Below are 17380 nucleotides of genomic sequence, written 5' to 3' on the forward strand. Positions count from 1 at the left end.
TTCTTTTCTTCAGCTGGTACATGTGGAATATCTGTGTAGTAGTAGTAGTAGTAGTAGTAGTAGTAGTAGTAGTAGTAGTAGTAGTAGTAGTAGTAGTAGTAGTAGTAGTAGTAGTAGTAGTAGTAGTAGTAAGTGCTAAGTCGAACGATAGGAAGTTACTAGTGTGCAATGAATTTAAATTATGTTTCTAGAAAATGCTAACTTACAAGGGAACTACTTTGATTAGACCATGTGATATTATATATATCACACGCCCATATTTTATTTATTATTACGTCTTTTCTGTGTTAAATTATTCACATCATATGTAAAATGAAGAAGCTGGAAACCTGTCCATAGTAGATATTTTCTGTATATTCCGGTGGTTCCTCAGCCCCTTGCAATTTAGTTTTATGCATCCTGGCATGTTTATTACAATTCCGAAATACATTGGTCCCTCTCCCTTAACCGTAGTAATATAACGAGATGTGTGGTTACAGGCTAAAAACCAGCAGGAATCATAAGCGCCACTATTGTGAGAACCCTGAATGAACCTGGATGACAAGTAGATAATTCATTCAGTATCTCTTCTTCCTGATCTTCCCTGCTGTCTCTTTCTCTTCTTAGAAATAACAGCATGACAGAGGCGATGTAGCTTGAGATGATCACCATGTGGGGAGTGCAAATTTCGAGGGCCTCCCCGAAAAAAAAGTACTGTGTGTGTGTGTGCGTGTGTGCGTGCGCGTGCATGTGTGTGTGTGTGTGTGTGTGTGTGTGTGTGTGTGTGTGTGTGTGTCAGGACTGGTGAGCTTTACATGCGACTACATGACTGCACTATTGCTGGTGGGCTAAAAAAAGGTGGGACAACTTTGACATGTATGATGTTATCACTATATTTATTACTCCCTTCCTCCTTGAGGGAGATATTTTAAAATTCTAAAACTTTGCAGCTGTTAGGTTCAGAGCTTCTGTTTTATTGTTAAATTGTGTAGGGAATATCCGAGTGGTTAAACGACTGACAGCACGAGTGTTAGTGTATTTTTGAACTTACCTTAATATTGCCATGTGAGGCTCTAACTTAGGTATCAAACCTTATTTATATTTCTCTAAACATCACGAGAATGTGCAAGTGTCTTACCCTCTACATCCTCTTCCCCTTTCATTCAATGCGGTTAGTTCGTTTTGGATCTTTTTGGATTTGAATTATTTCTTCTCCCCCAGTCACAGTGTAGGTTGGGCTTAAGCCATGTTTTATTTGGCAACCATGCTCCAGTGAAGTGTTTTCTATTGTCATTCTTTTATGGGATCTCCTCTGATTTTGTATATCTTGCCTTTAGATATTTTCAGACTTTTCTAAGCTTAGTCTTTCATCTTTTCAAGTATTTTTTTGGCTCTTTTGCAGTATGGGATTAGCTCTTCTATGTTATATTTAAAATAACTCAGTGTTTAGCATTTGAATTTCCTTAGCGGGAGGTGAATGTACCAGATTTTTCTCTAATTTAGTACAATGGGGTTTGCATGGCCACACTATGTGCACTCCCTTTTCATTTATGGACTCTATGATTGCTCTGTGAGGCTTATAGTTGGCTTGTTACTATAAACATATGTAGGGTGTAATAAAAAAATTTGGCCAAACTTCCAGGGCACATTCCTCATACATAGAAGAAGAAAATATGTTATATGGGCATGGGTCTGGAAATGATGTTGTTTTTTTCCCATGTTCAAACTCATTTTCTACAACTCTACATAGTACATTAATCATGGGAAACACTCAGGGACAGGACATAACAATATAACACGTGAAACTCTTCCTTACATGAAATGTTCTAAATTCCCCCCATTAGCATTGATACAGGCACGGAGACACTCTGCATCTTGTACTGAGATTAAGTGCGACGACGGGTTGATGCATAAATATTGACCCCATGTTCATATGAAATTTTTTCCACAATGATCAGTACCATCACATCCTAGAATAATACCCTTTCCTCGGACATTATATATATATATATATATACAAACACCTGTTTTTAACCTGGTTCTCTGAAAAAATTCTCAAGATTTTTGTATTTTATATATACGAGGGTTAGTTCAGAAGTCATGGCAATGATTTTTTATATCCTGAAATTGTGCCAACGTCAAACATGTAATATATACATTGTAAATTACATGAACTTCATAATGTTGGTGGCAGATGGGGTATGGGTGCATCATTCCAGCCATGATCATGCTCCCTATGTCAGCTGTCTGATAACAGCAGTACTTAATGGAAGTAGCCAAAGTCTAATAGAGTTCTCATATCTTGGTCCATGAGGCTTCTATCTTATTCTCAAAGAGAAGTTGCCATTGCGCTGGGAATGTTTTGCTAACGAACAAAACATTGTAGGAGAATATCAACGTGAGGTAAGGCACATTGATAAATCTCTGCAACCAATGGAAATTTCTGTCTTCTTTATCAGTGGTAATGAACCTTAGACAACCAAGGAGACTAATCTGAGCAATATTAAATAGATAATACAGCACACTGTATACAGGTTACATAACAATAAAACAATTATTTTAAATGCCCTGTTCGTTCTTTCATTTTACCATAGATTCCTGAATCCCTACCCAGAGTGGAGTCACTTTAAAAAGCCTTGTTGCACACTTTCAAATTTACTTGTACATTTCCTGTGTTGGAGCTCTTTCGAGAGAAAAAAGGTGTAGTTCTCATAATGTCTGAATCAACCCTCGTATACATACGAGTATATCATCACTGTCAAGTTCTTTTGAGCTAGCTTTATTTACTTGTTGCTTATATTTACATATATAAAATTTGTTAATTGAAAATTTCAAACGAAAAAGAAGGAAAAAAGATTAACAGTAAATTCTTGGTAAAACTGAGACTTTTTTGTTTGTTTTGTTTTGTTTTGTTCTTTTGCTACTGCCTCAACCAGACCTGAGGTCCATTTGCTTCCTTATTCCCACCTTCTGTTACAATTCTCATTAGCACCAACAATTGGCCAATAAATTTCCATTGAGTGCACCTCACACTTGATGGAATTCAGGACCGCCGCAGCCATTTCCAACATGTTTTACACAAACAAGATTCCGTGTACCACTGCCGCATAGACTCGACAGGAAAGCGAAAGGACTATGGGCAAAGCCAGTGTAGCCACAGTACACATTACAAATTTACCCTTTGGTTTATAAGTGATGTATCTTTCTTTTCCGGACAAGCCTCACATGAAGTCTATAAATGGTCGATATACAATAGATATTACACAGGTTCCAAAAATATACAGCAAAATTGCAGGGCTGGATTCCTCTTGTCAAAAAGATTGTATAAGCATGGGTCCTAAATTCATAGTTAATGAAATATTTGATCCTCAAGTATGGCATTGTAAGCTGGAATGTTATTTGTTACAATTTAGTTTGAATTTCACGTGATGATGCACTAACGTTTATTATCTTACAAGAAGTATTCATAATGCCCACCATTCTGCGGGCTTCTACTCATTGCCTTGTACATTAAGAACAGCCTCAAAACATTTCTGGTGCTGTACAGCTGAGTGCAGAAAATCTGGCTCATACCCGTAGATTGCAATAGTGTATTGTCTTCTATAAGATTTCTGCATTTATGGAACTCACACTTAACTCCACTCATCTTTACTGCTCCTCTTTCTCTCTCTCTCTCTCTCTCTCTCTCTCTCTCTCTCTGATTTGTATGAAGTAAATCTGGAGACACAAAAATGAATCAATGAACGATGTTATATTCAGTGTAAAATGAAGACTGGGTGAGAAATAACACTGATTTACAATGGGTAGTGGCTCAGTGTAATATGTAATATTGTAGGTTAGACAGTCTTGATTGAGTAAGCAGAGTGAGCAGATGTGCTGAGTGAGTGCAGAAGGATTATGCTGGAGTGGAAGAAGCTGTGAAAGAAGGTAAAGTGAAGGTAGAAGAGATAATACAGATCACAACGAAGAAATTTTTTTTAGTGAAATGGATATTGACGAGGTTCAAAGAGTGGGAAAAGTGAAAGGGAAAGCTGATAGGCCAATTAAACTTATGCTAATATCTACCCTGAAGGCAAACATTGTTCTAAGGAATACAGGGAACCTAAAAGAAGAGCAGGTCTGGATGAAACAGGATATCAGCAGCAAAGCTAGTAGAGAATTTAATAATAACGTTATTTGCTTTACGTCCCACTACCTTTACAGTTTTTGGAGACGCTGAGGTGCCGGAATTTAGTCCTGCAGGAATTTTTTTATGTGCCAGGCTGACATTTTTCAGCACCTTCAAATACCACCGGACTGAGCCAGGATCGAACCTGCCAAGTTTGGGTCAGAAGGCCAGCGCCTTAACCATCTGAACCACTCAGCCTGGCTAGCAGAGACATTAAAGTACTAAGCAAACATATGAGGAGAGCAAGGCGACAGTAATGAAGGGGTAGTAAGTAAGCTGGGCAATGAAGAAGTAAGTAGGCTGGTGGAGAGTTTTGATATAGTGGCCCACATCGAGACATGGTTCAAAGAACTTTAACATGTCAAGAATACTGCAAGAATTCTTGCTGAATGTCATTTTTGCTAACTGGGTTAACTGTTAAATGTACATTGATCACATTCTGAAATTCTGTGGCAAAGGATTCATCCTGAAGTTTAAACGTATTAAACTTTCTTCTGGTCCAAGATTTGGAGATTCCTAGGTTTTTTAGGGCATATAGAGTTCCTGAGTTGACAAATAAGGAGTTTATGATCAGTCCAACAATCATCAATATTTCTTGCTGTTTTAGTAATAAGTCCTTCTTATCACAATGCTGTGTAATGGCATAATCAAGAAAGAGCTAATGCTTGGATCGAGGATGCATCCATGTGGTCTTGAAGCGGTTAGACAGTCGAAACTGAGTGTTAGTAATGAAGAGTTCATGTTCTGCACATAGACCGAGAAGCAACAGTCCATTTGTATTACAATTGCCAATTCCTTGCTTACCCATCACATTTTTTTCATAGCCGATTACTCTCCCAAATCGCAAAGGAGTAAGAGCTTATCAGTAGATGCTCGGCTGATTGTACAACTCGTCCTTTATGTCATCATCAAAATCTAGGGTTGGAGCATAGGCAGATATGAGTGTCATAAAACTACCTCCTGAGAGTGGAATGCGGAGAGTCATAAGCCTTTCGCTGATTGCAGTGGGAGTATGTTAGTGATCAGTAACCAGTTTAGTCTTCACAACAAATCCCACACCATGGATGTGACATTCTTGCTCCTCCTTTCCCTTTCAGAAGATGGTATATCCTGAACCGAACTCAGTATTTCTGCCTTCTGTGGAGAGTCTGGTTTCACTCAAAGCAGCAACATCAATGTCAAGTATAGAGAGCTCGAGGGTAATGAGAGCTGTTCTTCTCTCAGGCCTGTCATTATCTGGACACATCAAGTAAAGTTCATACATTCCATGTTCCAATTTTCAGAGTGTGACTCTTTCCTGCTTTTGATTTCTGACCACATGAGAAGTGACCCGCTGGGTGCAGCCACCCAGCTGGACATAAAAAGTGACTTCCAATGTTTAACCCACCTTCCCTAGGGCCTTCCCCGTGTGGGGTGGGCAGCGGTAATTCTAAACAGGCCGGCCCAAACACAGATGCAGGACCGAATTCCTGAGTATGCAAAGGGTCTCAGGCAGACAACCATCACACATCTGCTGCCAATGTGCAGGTCTGAACTAGGGGCTTCCAGTTTCACCCATAACCTGCTCCCACCATCCATATCCCCTTGCCATTGGACTTTGGAAGTAATAAGTGACATTTGGAAGGAGTGCCACTGGTGTGGATTTGTTTAGGGTGGATCTCAGCTTGCCAGGAAGTGACCCACGCACTGTGATCTTGGAGCCTTGTCCTCCGGCACATATGGAATGAGACATGCAGGATGAAATACCGAGACTGCAAGGAACTGGCGCAGACTCAAAGGTACTGAGGTGCACCTTCACAGCCAGTTCACCTGGCATGACCTCCTCTGCCTCCATGACCGTTAGGAACCAGGAGAGTAAAGGATTCCTCCTCTGCTCATTTCTTCATTGGGCCAAACAATTGTGATGGGTTCCAGTGTCATTTCCTATACTGAGGGGACCATCAGCCTACCTAAAGGGGCTCATCTACCCGGAGCCATTGGCCCCTTTAGGAAGTCGCGTTATTTACCGCCGCCCGACAGTCGGCGTTGAGTCGCTGGCTGTACAGACTTACTCCATTACCGTAATGGAATATCCAGCCAAACATGTGAAACAGGGGTGTAAGTTATTGCCATTTCTTTTCCTGTTGTTTATTAACGACTTATTAGGTGGCCACAGGAAGGGAAAATAAGCCTGTCCAGTTGTAGGGATACAAGAAATATCAGGGTTAATTTTTGTCAATGCTGTATTATTCTTGACGCTGACAGCTGGGGGCCTCCAGAGAAGTTTAAATGAGGTTTGTAGTTTTGCAAAGAAATGGCCATTAAAGAGTAGCAGTAGCAAGACAAAGGTGATGGTATGTAGGAAAGTTAGTAAAAGGAAACCAGAGAAGAAATGGATAATAAATGGTGAGGAAATAGATGTGGAAGATAAACTGGAGTATCCAGGCCTGCTGATAAGTAGAAATGGTAGTTGGCTAGAACAGATTAGATGGGCCAAATGGAAAGTGTCTGCAGTGCTCTCAGTAATAAGGATGTTGGAAAATAAATTTTGGGGTGAAGATTATGGTATACAAAGAATAGTGTTTAATGCAATGGTGAAGTGTAGAATGCTGTACGGAAAAGAAATTTGGGGGTGGAAAAATGGAGTGGGTATTGGAACAGATAGGGAGTAAGTTCAGCAAGATTGTTATGGAATTACCTTATTCCATGGCTAATGCAGGTGCTAGTGTTATTTTTAAAGAGTTTCATTTTAAAAAAGGTGCTTAGTTACTGGTGTAGATTGAGAAAAGTAGAAGGGGCCTTAATTTTGCAGTCATCTTACCAGTATCAAAAAAAAAGAGCAATTGTGGTGATTATTGGGTTGATAAGGTGAAAAGTGTTTTAGAAAAGTTACGTTTAGGAGACTATTATGAGATGGATTGGGAAAGGAGGAGTGGTATATGTTGGAGATATGTGATAAAGAGGACAAGAGACATTGCAGAACAAGAGTTAGTGGCCAAAAGCAGAAAGAGAACAACCCGAAAGATGTTTATGATAAATCAAGTATTGTATGTGAAAGTGGCTAATGGTCAGAGAGAAGAGGCTTAATCTGGTGGATGTTAGAAATTTATATGAATAGGGGTTGGACAAAGTTAAACGATAATATGGTTGTATATTATGCACTGGAAGATGATGATTTTCATTTACTGACTGTGTGTGAAGAAATGTATGACGAGAGACTTAAATTCATGTCAAAAAAGCAGCTAGAAGTGATAACTCAATCAGGTAATGAGGTAAAAATTTTAAACTGGTTAGTGAAAGAATGGAAGTGTGCTGGTAATTTATATAAGTTTTGTGGGCAGAATTAGGAATCGATGTAAAGCTGCAACAAAGGAAAAAAACTCATTCGTGTCAAGCAAATATAGAACAAAGAACTAGGCAGTGTCAAGGTGAAGGGATCCTGATGGTACAAAGAACTAGGTAGTGTCAAGGTAAAGTGATCCTGATAGGACAAACCATAGAGACTGCCAAGGTGAAGTGATCCTGTTGTGTAATTAAGACTCATATGGTGACATGCTATAGTAACTAGTAGCACTCATCTCAGCACAGACAAAGGACTATTCGTTATCCATGGGGGAAAGGAGAGAGATGTGAGCGCACGTTTCTGAGGCAAGGTGACCTGACGTAACTGGGAGGAGGATGAGGTAGTTTGGAAGTAATAAGATAAACTGCCCTTGCTGCTGGCAATCCACGAAGGGGGAAGGGAACATCTCTCTACTGGGCATCCGTGTGGAGAGGGGAAGAAGTTTGCTCTGGCTACAGGGTATCCGTGCCTAGGGTAGTGGCGTACACAGGCTGCTGCATGTTAGATAAGAAGTACCTTTAGGTGTAACAAACCTTTTCTTTGTAATTTTGTTTTTATTTTTTCTGTGAATAGATCCATTAGGTTCTTTTACTGTACAGATCTGTATAAAATGAAGGTTATTCATTCACACTGTAGGTTAGATCACAGCGTAAATGTGTCGCTTTACAAAGATAGTTTGTTATTTTGCTAGCATGCGAATGATACTGTACTTCAGATAGCAAACTTTTAGTGGTTTAGGAGGCCTATTTTGAATTTAAATTCACAGTACAGCTCTCCTCATGGTGAGCACGTGTTACCAAACAGAGAATTTTCTCAGTGGAGGAATACTCAGGCTTTGTTTTCATGGGGCATCAGATTACAATGAACAGGCCATAGGCATCTCATTGTTGTTTGGGTCATCAGCCCATAAACTGATTTTATGCAGTCCACCATGCCACCCTATTCTGTGCTAATCTTTTCATTTCTACGTAATACTACATCCTACAGCTTTTCGTATTCATATCTTGGTCTACCCCTACTGTTTTTACTGCCTACACTGCCCTCCCAAATCTGAACAACTCCTGGGTGTCTTAAGATGTGTCCTATTAATCTATCTCTTCCCTTCATCAAATTTAGTCAAATCGATCTCCTCTCACCAGTACCTCTTCATTTGTGATTCGATCTATCCAACTCACCTTCACCATTCTTCTGTAACACCACATTTCAAAAGCTTCTATTATCTTTATTTCTGACCTCGTTATTGTCCATGTTTCATTTCCATATGATGCCATGCTCCAGACAAAAGTCTTCAAAATATCTTTCTAATTTCTATATCAATGCTTGAAGTGAACAATTCTTTTATTCCCTTAAGAAAGACCTTGCTTGCTTGTACTAGTCTGCATTTTATGTTCTCTTTACTTACTATCCAAGTAACAATATTCACGTACTTCCTTTAAGACTTAATTTCCTAATCTGATATTCCTTGCATTGCCTGACTTTGTTCGACTGCACTCCATTATTTTTGTTTTGGACTTATTTATTTTCATCTTGTACTCCTTCCCCAAAATTCTGTCATATCATTCAGCAATTTCTCCAGATAATTCTGTAGTCTCAGATGAAATAATAATATCATCAAAAAATCCCAAATTCCTCTTTGATTTCCTTTACCACATGTTCTATATAAACACTGAAAGGAGGTGGGGGAGGGGGGTGCAGCCTTGTCTCACTCATTACCAACTTAAATTACTGTTCCTATATTGGGCAGAATTTTTGCTAAAGCCTGCACAATTCTATAACAAGTGTTGCTTCATCCCAATGGCAGTCTCGAACAGTAACGACTTGAAGTACCCTCACACAAAAAAGTCTAATGGGTTTCGATCAGGTGAGCGTGGAGGCCAAGCAAATGACCCATCTCTATCTATCCTGTGATGGGTATGACAAGCATTAGCTAATGACACAACATTTAATTCTAGGTAATTCCATCTTACAATACTTGAGGGGCCGACATCTCATGTTTATGTAACACTTTGTCTACATTACAAAAAATGAGGAATTAAACCCTGTAATTTTACCATGTATTTTTGAAATACCCTGTATAAATGTGAAGTGCTAATGACAGATCATAAATATCATTCCTCTATGATAAATAATAAACAGTGTGTGAAACTTACAACATTCTTTATGGATCGGCATTGACGGTCATTCAAGATGAAATAGTGCGTTCCTCCTTCAAGGAAGTTGCAAATGTTGAGGCTGAGAGATTTGCTATCCATACGCAGCATTACCAAGTCGCCGAACTGGATTTCCTTCGTAGGCATGAATATGACGTAGACAACCCTTTCTTTCTTTCTTATGGTGTGGTATTCATCTGTTTCCTGGGAGTACCGGTACTCATCTGTTACCAGGCGCTCAGGTGTTGATAGGACAAATGGCCTGTCCCAACTTAGAGGAACAGCCTCAGTTAGGTAGTTCGACTGGCTGGTGTGCAGTATTTTACGATCTGAAACAAAAAACCATACAGCCTTGTTATGCCTTTAACCCCTCAGCATCACAGCCATTTAAATAGCTTCCTACCCCGCGGCCGGATGAGATTTCAACTACGCGCGACTGAAATACATCGATTCACTTAAAGCGTTACTGCAGGTATAAGAGTAGCCCGATTTTCACGAAATTTGGAATTCCTTATGACAGAGCTATGTACATGCAGATAATTGCATAATTGTTTCACATTTCCTTAGTAATTTAGTTCTGTGTGATAGAGTTCAAAGCACTCTTTGAGACTGGGACTCAAGTCACACTCCTGGCAGCAGTACACTGACGTCTTCTTTTCGCCGTGTTTTGAACACAGGATACAATGTCCCTCAGGTTTGGATTTCCAACTCTTGGGTGCTAATTTTCTGATAAAATATCTTTCCCGCAACCTTGGAACTGTATTATCTGATGTGCACCGGCCTTGAATATTTCGTTCCCCTCCCAAGCGAGCGTATTCTGTAAACAAACCTTTCACCAGCTGAACCCGATAAGGTAATTGCTCAATATTTGTCTCTGTGACCTGTGTGAGTATTATTAGAGAATTTAGCAATCAGAATTCACTGTTGAAAACTTCTCTCTGACCTGCATAATTATCTATAGCCTCCTACACGAAATTTCCAAGTACTGTTTCCTCCTCATCGTCACTTTCATCATTTACTACTGCTACATCATCTATTTCATTATCACTGCTGCTTATACTGTCACTACTACTTCCGACTAAACCTTCATCTGAATTATACAATATTTCAAGCACGTTACTGTCAGTCATACCACGGCTGAGCGCGGCGCGTCACACGGACTGATGAAGCTGCAGCGAGACCGAAAGCAACAGGACGAAACTGAATGAGGGGAATAACATTTATGACAGAACAAACCAACTCGATACATATTTCAGATAAAAGGTCGAGACATCGTCTTTCAAACGAGATATATACCATGAACAACTGGTTCTCGTATCGTATGACAGAAAGCAGCACTACCTGATGCCTACACAGAGCGCTCGTGGAGAGTTACGAAAATATTACAAGCTGAGTAATAAAGACAAATATAATAAATAAACCGCACTCCCAATGTACACATAGAGCAAAGAACATCACAGGAAAAGACGAACTTCTCAGATCATCATTTCTTTATTTTATTCTGTGGGAAAGAATGAAGCAAACTGACTTTAAAAAAGCAAGAGATTAGTGCTCAGACTTATTTGACAAATAATTATCCTTGCAAAAACAACTACATTATAACGATTTTTCAATTCTTATTTACAACACTGATAAACCTGAAAATGTCTTCTTGGAAACAAAACAATTTGCACATCAGTAACTCCAAAACTCTTCGCGCTATAGCCGTAAATGTGAAACCATGTATGGGTCTATACCACGTATAGAGGTCGGCGGCTATGGAAGAAAAGAGGGTCTATACCACGTATAGAGGTCGGCGCTGAGGGGTTAAGCATTCAGTCTGCAAGCCTCTGTGAATTTAATTCACTAAGGACCTCTACAATCCTCTATTTACTCTGTGGATGAGAGCGGTAGAATATATTTACGTCTGCCTGTCGTAGGAGGTGACTAATAGATGACCCCAGAGATACTCAACTTGAGAGCTTGGATGGGCGACCACATGGCTTATAGCCGAGTCAGGTGATCCTTCCACTTACTTGCACCAGGTTCATCACTTTCCTCCATCCTATATAACCTCCCTAGGTGATCACGTGTTCTCTTTCAACTCAGACAGTATTATGCGACTACCCAATTGTGTCTGCAATCATTCTCATTATACCATCAATCACCACTCTGACCTAACTTTCAACATAAATGCCTTCGATTGCCTGTGATATCCTACTTCTAATCACATAATTCCTCAGTAGGATTAACACATTTTCATTTGTACTCTGCCGTATACCTTTTATACTGTACAGGGTGGCCAAGAAGTCCTTTTACATGTTAAAGTATAGGACAGTTGGACATGAAAACATTGCTATAAATAAAACAGGACTTTTTAGACTTGGCTGCGATGGTGGTGGTTCCCCAAACCTTACAGCAAAGTCCTTCAAAATGTCTACCGTTGTCTTCGTATTCTGACGATCGTGAACTCAAACAGAAGCCATCAAATGCTCCTCAACAGTGAAAGGACTTATATATGCCATGGTTTAGTTCTTTCAACTGAAGGCAGCAAACTATGCAGCGAACCACATGACACGACTTTCCCACACTAACCAAAGTGAACGTGTCATGTGCAGGGCTCAGCTTATGGTGGGAAATTGTTATCTCAACAACATGTAACAATAAATAATATTATTAATAAATACTTATAATACACGTTTAACTGTCCTCTCCTATAACATGTAAAGGGACTTCTCAGCCATACTGTAGATCATAATCTGTAAGTTTCATTTCCGTATTGATTGTAGCTACAACATAAGATTGATACTGAAGCCTCCACCTTATCAACACATTTTTTTACATACTATCATTCACAGTACCGGTTTCGACCCTTTAAGGGTCATCCTCAGCTGAGAATTACAAATATAGTTCTTAAAACATCACAGTGGAAAATGTTGTACAGTCGTGACAATTGTCCAATTCAACAGACCGTCTAAAACAAATGATACAATTAAAATAGTCAAATAAGTCCTCTCTTCTTAGATTGTAAAAGGGTTACGTAGTATAAAAGGACATGTCATTTGTAAATGTTTTTGTTGTTTTGATAAGCGTAAAAATTAAAGCTTGCAATGCTGTGTACGCACTGTTAGTAGTATTCTTGAAGTGTCCACTATTTTGCGTTAAAACATATGGCTAATTGGTTAAAACATTTCGAGGGTTTATTCTTGTAATAACTATATTGTTTGTTTCACCATGTTCCTCTGTTGGTAGTATGGGCGTCTTGAAGCGACTTGGACACTATTTTGAAGAATTGGGTAGCTGTCTAGTATTCAATTCGAGGCATATTCAATATATATGTACAAGACTCATAATACATACTAATGCTGAGTTGGTAGTAAAATGCATATTGTAAAAATAAAAATTGTTTTAGCGATGTGCTCCTTAATTTGGTGTTGTATAATATTATCAAGTGTCAATTTGTTTTACAATACTTAAAATCTTGATTTTGAAAGATAGCGTGAAGGCTTCTTCCTTTTATGTTGTAGGCCGTATTTATTCTGTATGTTGACACTGTTGTGCATTACACGGCAGCACGTCGAGTACTGTTGCGTGTTTCTGTACTGTACAACATTTTCCACTGTGATGTTTTAAGAACTATATTTGTAATTCTCAGCTGAGGATGACCCTTAAAGGGTCGAAACCGGTACTGTGAATGATAGTATGTAAATAAATGTATTGATAAGGTGGAGGCTTCAGTATCAATACTGTAGATCTACGGAACTAAACATAACCGTCTGTTTAGTCTCATACTATCTTCAATTACTTGACACACAGTGAGAATTTGGTGTTGACAGCCCCTCTATGATATGAAACCACACTGTATTTCATCCACCTTAATCTCCACCACTGCTGGGCTGAGTAGCTCAGGCGGTAGAGCGCTGGCCTCCTCAGCTCAAATTTGCGGGTTCAATCCCGAAACAGTCCCGTGGTATTCGAAGGTGCTCAAATACAACACCTTCATGTCAGCAGATTTACCGGCACGTAAAAGAACTCCTGTTGGACAAAACTCCGGTACCTCGAAGTTTCCGAAGGTTACTCCACTGAAGCTCAACTTGTAGGATTCCAGCAAGATATAGCAGATATCTTGGATTCAGGAGGTCAAATGGACTGTATCGCGATTGACCTATCTAAGGCACTTGATAGGGTAGATCATGGGAGACTACTGGCAAAAATGAGTGCAATTGGACTAGACAAAAGAGTGACTGAATGGGTGGCTATATGTCTAGAAAATAGAACTCAGAGAATTAAAGCAGGTGAAGCTTTATCTGACCCTGTAATAATTAAGAGGGGAATTCCTCAAGGCAGTATTATTGGACCTTGATGTTTTCTTATATCAATGATATGTGTAAAGAAGTGGAATCAGAGATAAGGCTGTTTGTGGATGATGTTATTCTGTATAGAGTAATAAATAAGTTACAAGATTGTGAGAAACTGCAAAATGACCTCAATAATGTTGTGAGATGGAGAGTATGCAGAGGTATAATGATAGACAGGGTTAAAAGTCAGGTTGTGAGTTTTACAAATAGGAAAAGTCCTCTCACTTTTCATTACTGCACTGATGGGGTGAAAATTCCTTTTGGGGATCATTCTAAGTACCTAGGTGTGGGACAATCACATGAACGGGATTGTAAATAAAGGGTACAGATCTCTGCACATAGTTTTGAGGGTATTTAGGGGATGTAGTAAGAATGTAAAGGAGAGGGCATATAAGTCTCTGGTAAGACCCCAACTAGAGTATGGTTCCAGTGCATGGGACTCTCACGAAGATTATTTGATTCAAGAACTGGAAAAAATCCAAAGAAAAGCAGCTCAATATGTTCTGGGTGATTTCTGACAAAATAGTAGAATTTTAAAAATGTTAAAAAGGTTTAGCTGGGAAGACTTGGGAGAAAGGAGATGAGCTGCTCTATTAAGTGGTATGTTAAGGATGTTGATTCCCATTGCGAACCTGAAATATTTGTCCGAATGAGTAAATTTATAAGACCAATATAAGTGGTCCGTTATTGGACATTATAAATTTTTCAGCCAACTCATTCCTGGTTGCCAGCGTTTCACCCCGGTGTGCTAAGTTGGGCTCATAATTTGGTAAATAGCACAGCCACCAAGACGCATGGCTAGTGTATACCATGGAGGCCACTGCATAGGCTACATGGAGCCACCAAGTGTGCTAAGTTTAGCGTGCATCGGTCGGTTGGTTGACATGTTCAATAAATTTTCAATTTCTTTGCAATCATTTAAGATAAAACTAGGGGAAAAAACAGTTAGGGAATCTGCCACCAGGGTGACTGCCCTAAATGCAGATCAGTAGGGCTTGACTGACTGAAGCATAAAATTAGTTAGTAGGGCATTAAAACCATAACATACCGGGCGAGTTGGCCGTGCGCGTAGAGGCGCGCGGCTGTGAGCTTGCATCCGGGAGATAGTAGGTTCGAATCCCACTATCGGCAGCCCTGAAGATGGTTTTCCGTGGTTTCCCATTTTCACACCAGGCAAATGCTGGGGCTGTACCTTAATTAAGGCCACGGCCGCTTCCTTCCAACTCCTAGGCCTTTCCTATCCCATCGTCGCCATAAGACCTATCTGTGTCGGTGCGACGTAAAGCCCCTAGCAAAAAAAAAACAAAAAAAAAAAAACCACAACATTATTGTTATTACTCTCCACCACACTTCGCAACCTCCTTTTCAAAATACATAATGAATACCTTGCCTGGTATATTGATCTGATGAAATATGTCAATGGTTGTTGCAATCTTCTCGGATTCCCCTGTGAGTGGGGGTGGTAGAATACATCCACAGTCTACCCTGCCTGTCGTAAGAGGCGACTAAATTTGGGACCATGGGCTAACAACTTGGAGCGTGAGTAGAGGAACATAGTCTCCCTTCAACTTACTTGTGTCACAAACCTCGCTTTCATCTATCCTACCAACCTCCTCTGGTCAACTCTTGTTTTCATCCGACCCCAACAGTAGTAGGTTTTTGAGGCCTACGGAGTTTTTCATTTTCACACCCTTTCTGACCCTTCCCTTTTTTTTGCCACTACCATAATTTTTTTGAGTGTTTGATCTCTTCCAGTTTTCCTCTCATTCATGTCAATAGGATATGGTTACCTAGTTGTAGTACCTCTTGAAACAATAATTGTCACCATCAATCTTTTCAGATATTAAACTGACAACTCTGGCCAAACGAAAATATTTCATGGGCCGTTAGTTGTAAACTGCAGGTGTGACAGAAGTGAAAGCGGTACAGGTTTAAACATAACTAATAATATATATTAGGTGATTCAAAAAATACGGTGATAGGCCTGCAAGTAAAATACCCATTTTTGTACCATGGCGTACCATAATAGAAGGAGGAGGATTGCATTATGACAAATTGTATGTTGCCAAGTCAGGGGTTTACATGGATCTAAGGGCTGGTTCAAGGTCTACTCAGCCTATGTGATTACAATTGAGGAACTAACTGACAGTGATATAGCGGGCCCGGTCAAGAGAACCAAGAATAACAGCCGAGAGGATACGTCGTGCCGACCACATGAAACCTCGTAATCTACAGGCATTCAGCATGAACAGCGGTCGCTTGATAGGCTGCTGCGCCATGGCGTTTGGTTGGTTTTATGTTTTGCTGTGGCCCTCAAATTTATGCCATGCTCCTCTCCTTTTATACTCCAGCCCTTCATTCCTCACCTGTGTAGGTGTCTGGATCCATGGCCTTTGGTCCAAGGGGTCCTGGGTTCGATTCCCGGCCAGTTCAGGGACTTCAACCTTCACTAGTTTATTCCTATGGTTCATGGACTGGATGTTTGTGATTGCTTCCATATTGTACATCATCTTAAGTAGGGCCCCGTCCTTACAGACGTGCAAGTCATCCAAGAGCGTTGACTCGAAAAATCTGCGCCAGGTCTCTCTGGGCACCACACGCTATTATTATCACCATTATTATTAATATTATTATTACCTGTGGATACCTATGGAAGTGGTCAGTGGTGCAGTTAGACTGCACCTACCACTTTGTTACCTGTGTAAATGGAAGAGCCGATCCAGAGCTGAATGATGGAATTAACAGTATTGGATACAAGAACGTGAGTTTGTTAACAAAATATTCAAAATTATGCAGCCAATATGAGGGCTTTGTGGATCTACCAGGTTCACCTCAAAGCTATGTTTATAAAGCATATTAACTAAGTAAATAATTTATTTATGGTATTTTAATGTTCAGTACGGAATCAGATGAGTATACAGATGAATGTGTGAAGAACCAATGAAATTTATGTGCAAGGAAGAAAAGTAGAGGAAAAACAATATTATTATATTTAGATACATATGGCGTGGGATATTGAACTTCTAAACATAAAAATGTATTTTTTCAAAGGGGCACATTTCCACACTACGAAAATTCTTCTTCCCTGCCCAGTCTCCCGGATGCTAGCGATCAATGTGGAGAGTGCTTTTCTGTCTTCAGCAACACGGTACAATTCTTCAGTGCTTTTTATGCCTGTCCAGTCTTTAATATTCTTAAGGCATGTTGTTCTCCTCCTGCCTACTCCTCGGCGCACTTCAATTTTGCCTTTCAAAATTAGATGTAAAAATATGTATTTTTCACCATGCAAAACTTGCCCTAGATATGCTATTTTTCTGCATTTGATGGTGGTTACCAGTTCTTTTTTGCATTTTGCTCTCTGTAATACTTGTTCATTAGTGGCATGGTCAATCCACAAGACTCTAAGCATTCTTCTATGAAGCCA

General features: G+C 39.8%; 1 protein-coding gene across 2 annotated transcripts in view; it reads right to left on the reverse strand.

Moving 5' to 3' along the window:
- Positions 1 to 17380, reverse strand: part of LOC136873771 (uncharacterized) — a 461175-nt gene that overhangs the window by 348682 nt on the left and 95113 nt on the right. For both annotated transcript variants that reach the window (XM_068227563.1, XM_068227564.1), the window contains one exon: positions 9620 to 9948. In XM_068227563.1, the coding sequence (XP_068083664.1) occupies positions 9620 to 9948 (329 nt within the window). The remainder of the gene's footprint in view (positions 1 to 9619; positions 9949 to 17380) is intronic.

Source organism: Anabrus simplex, chromosome 5 (assembly GCF_040414725.1).
Source record: "Anabrus simplex isolate iqAnaSimp1 chromosome 5, ASM4041472v1, whole genome shotgun sequence".
NCBI lineage: Eukaryota > Metazoa > Arthropoda > Insecta > Orthoptera > Tettigoniidae > Anabrus > Anabrus simplex.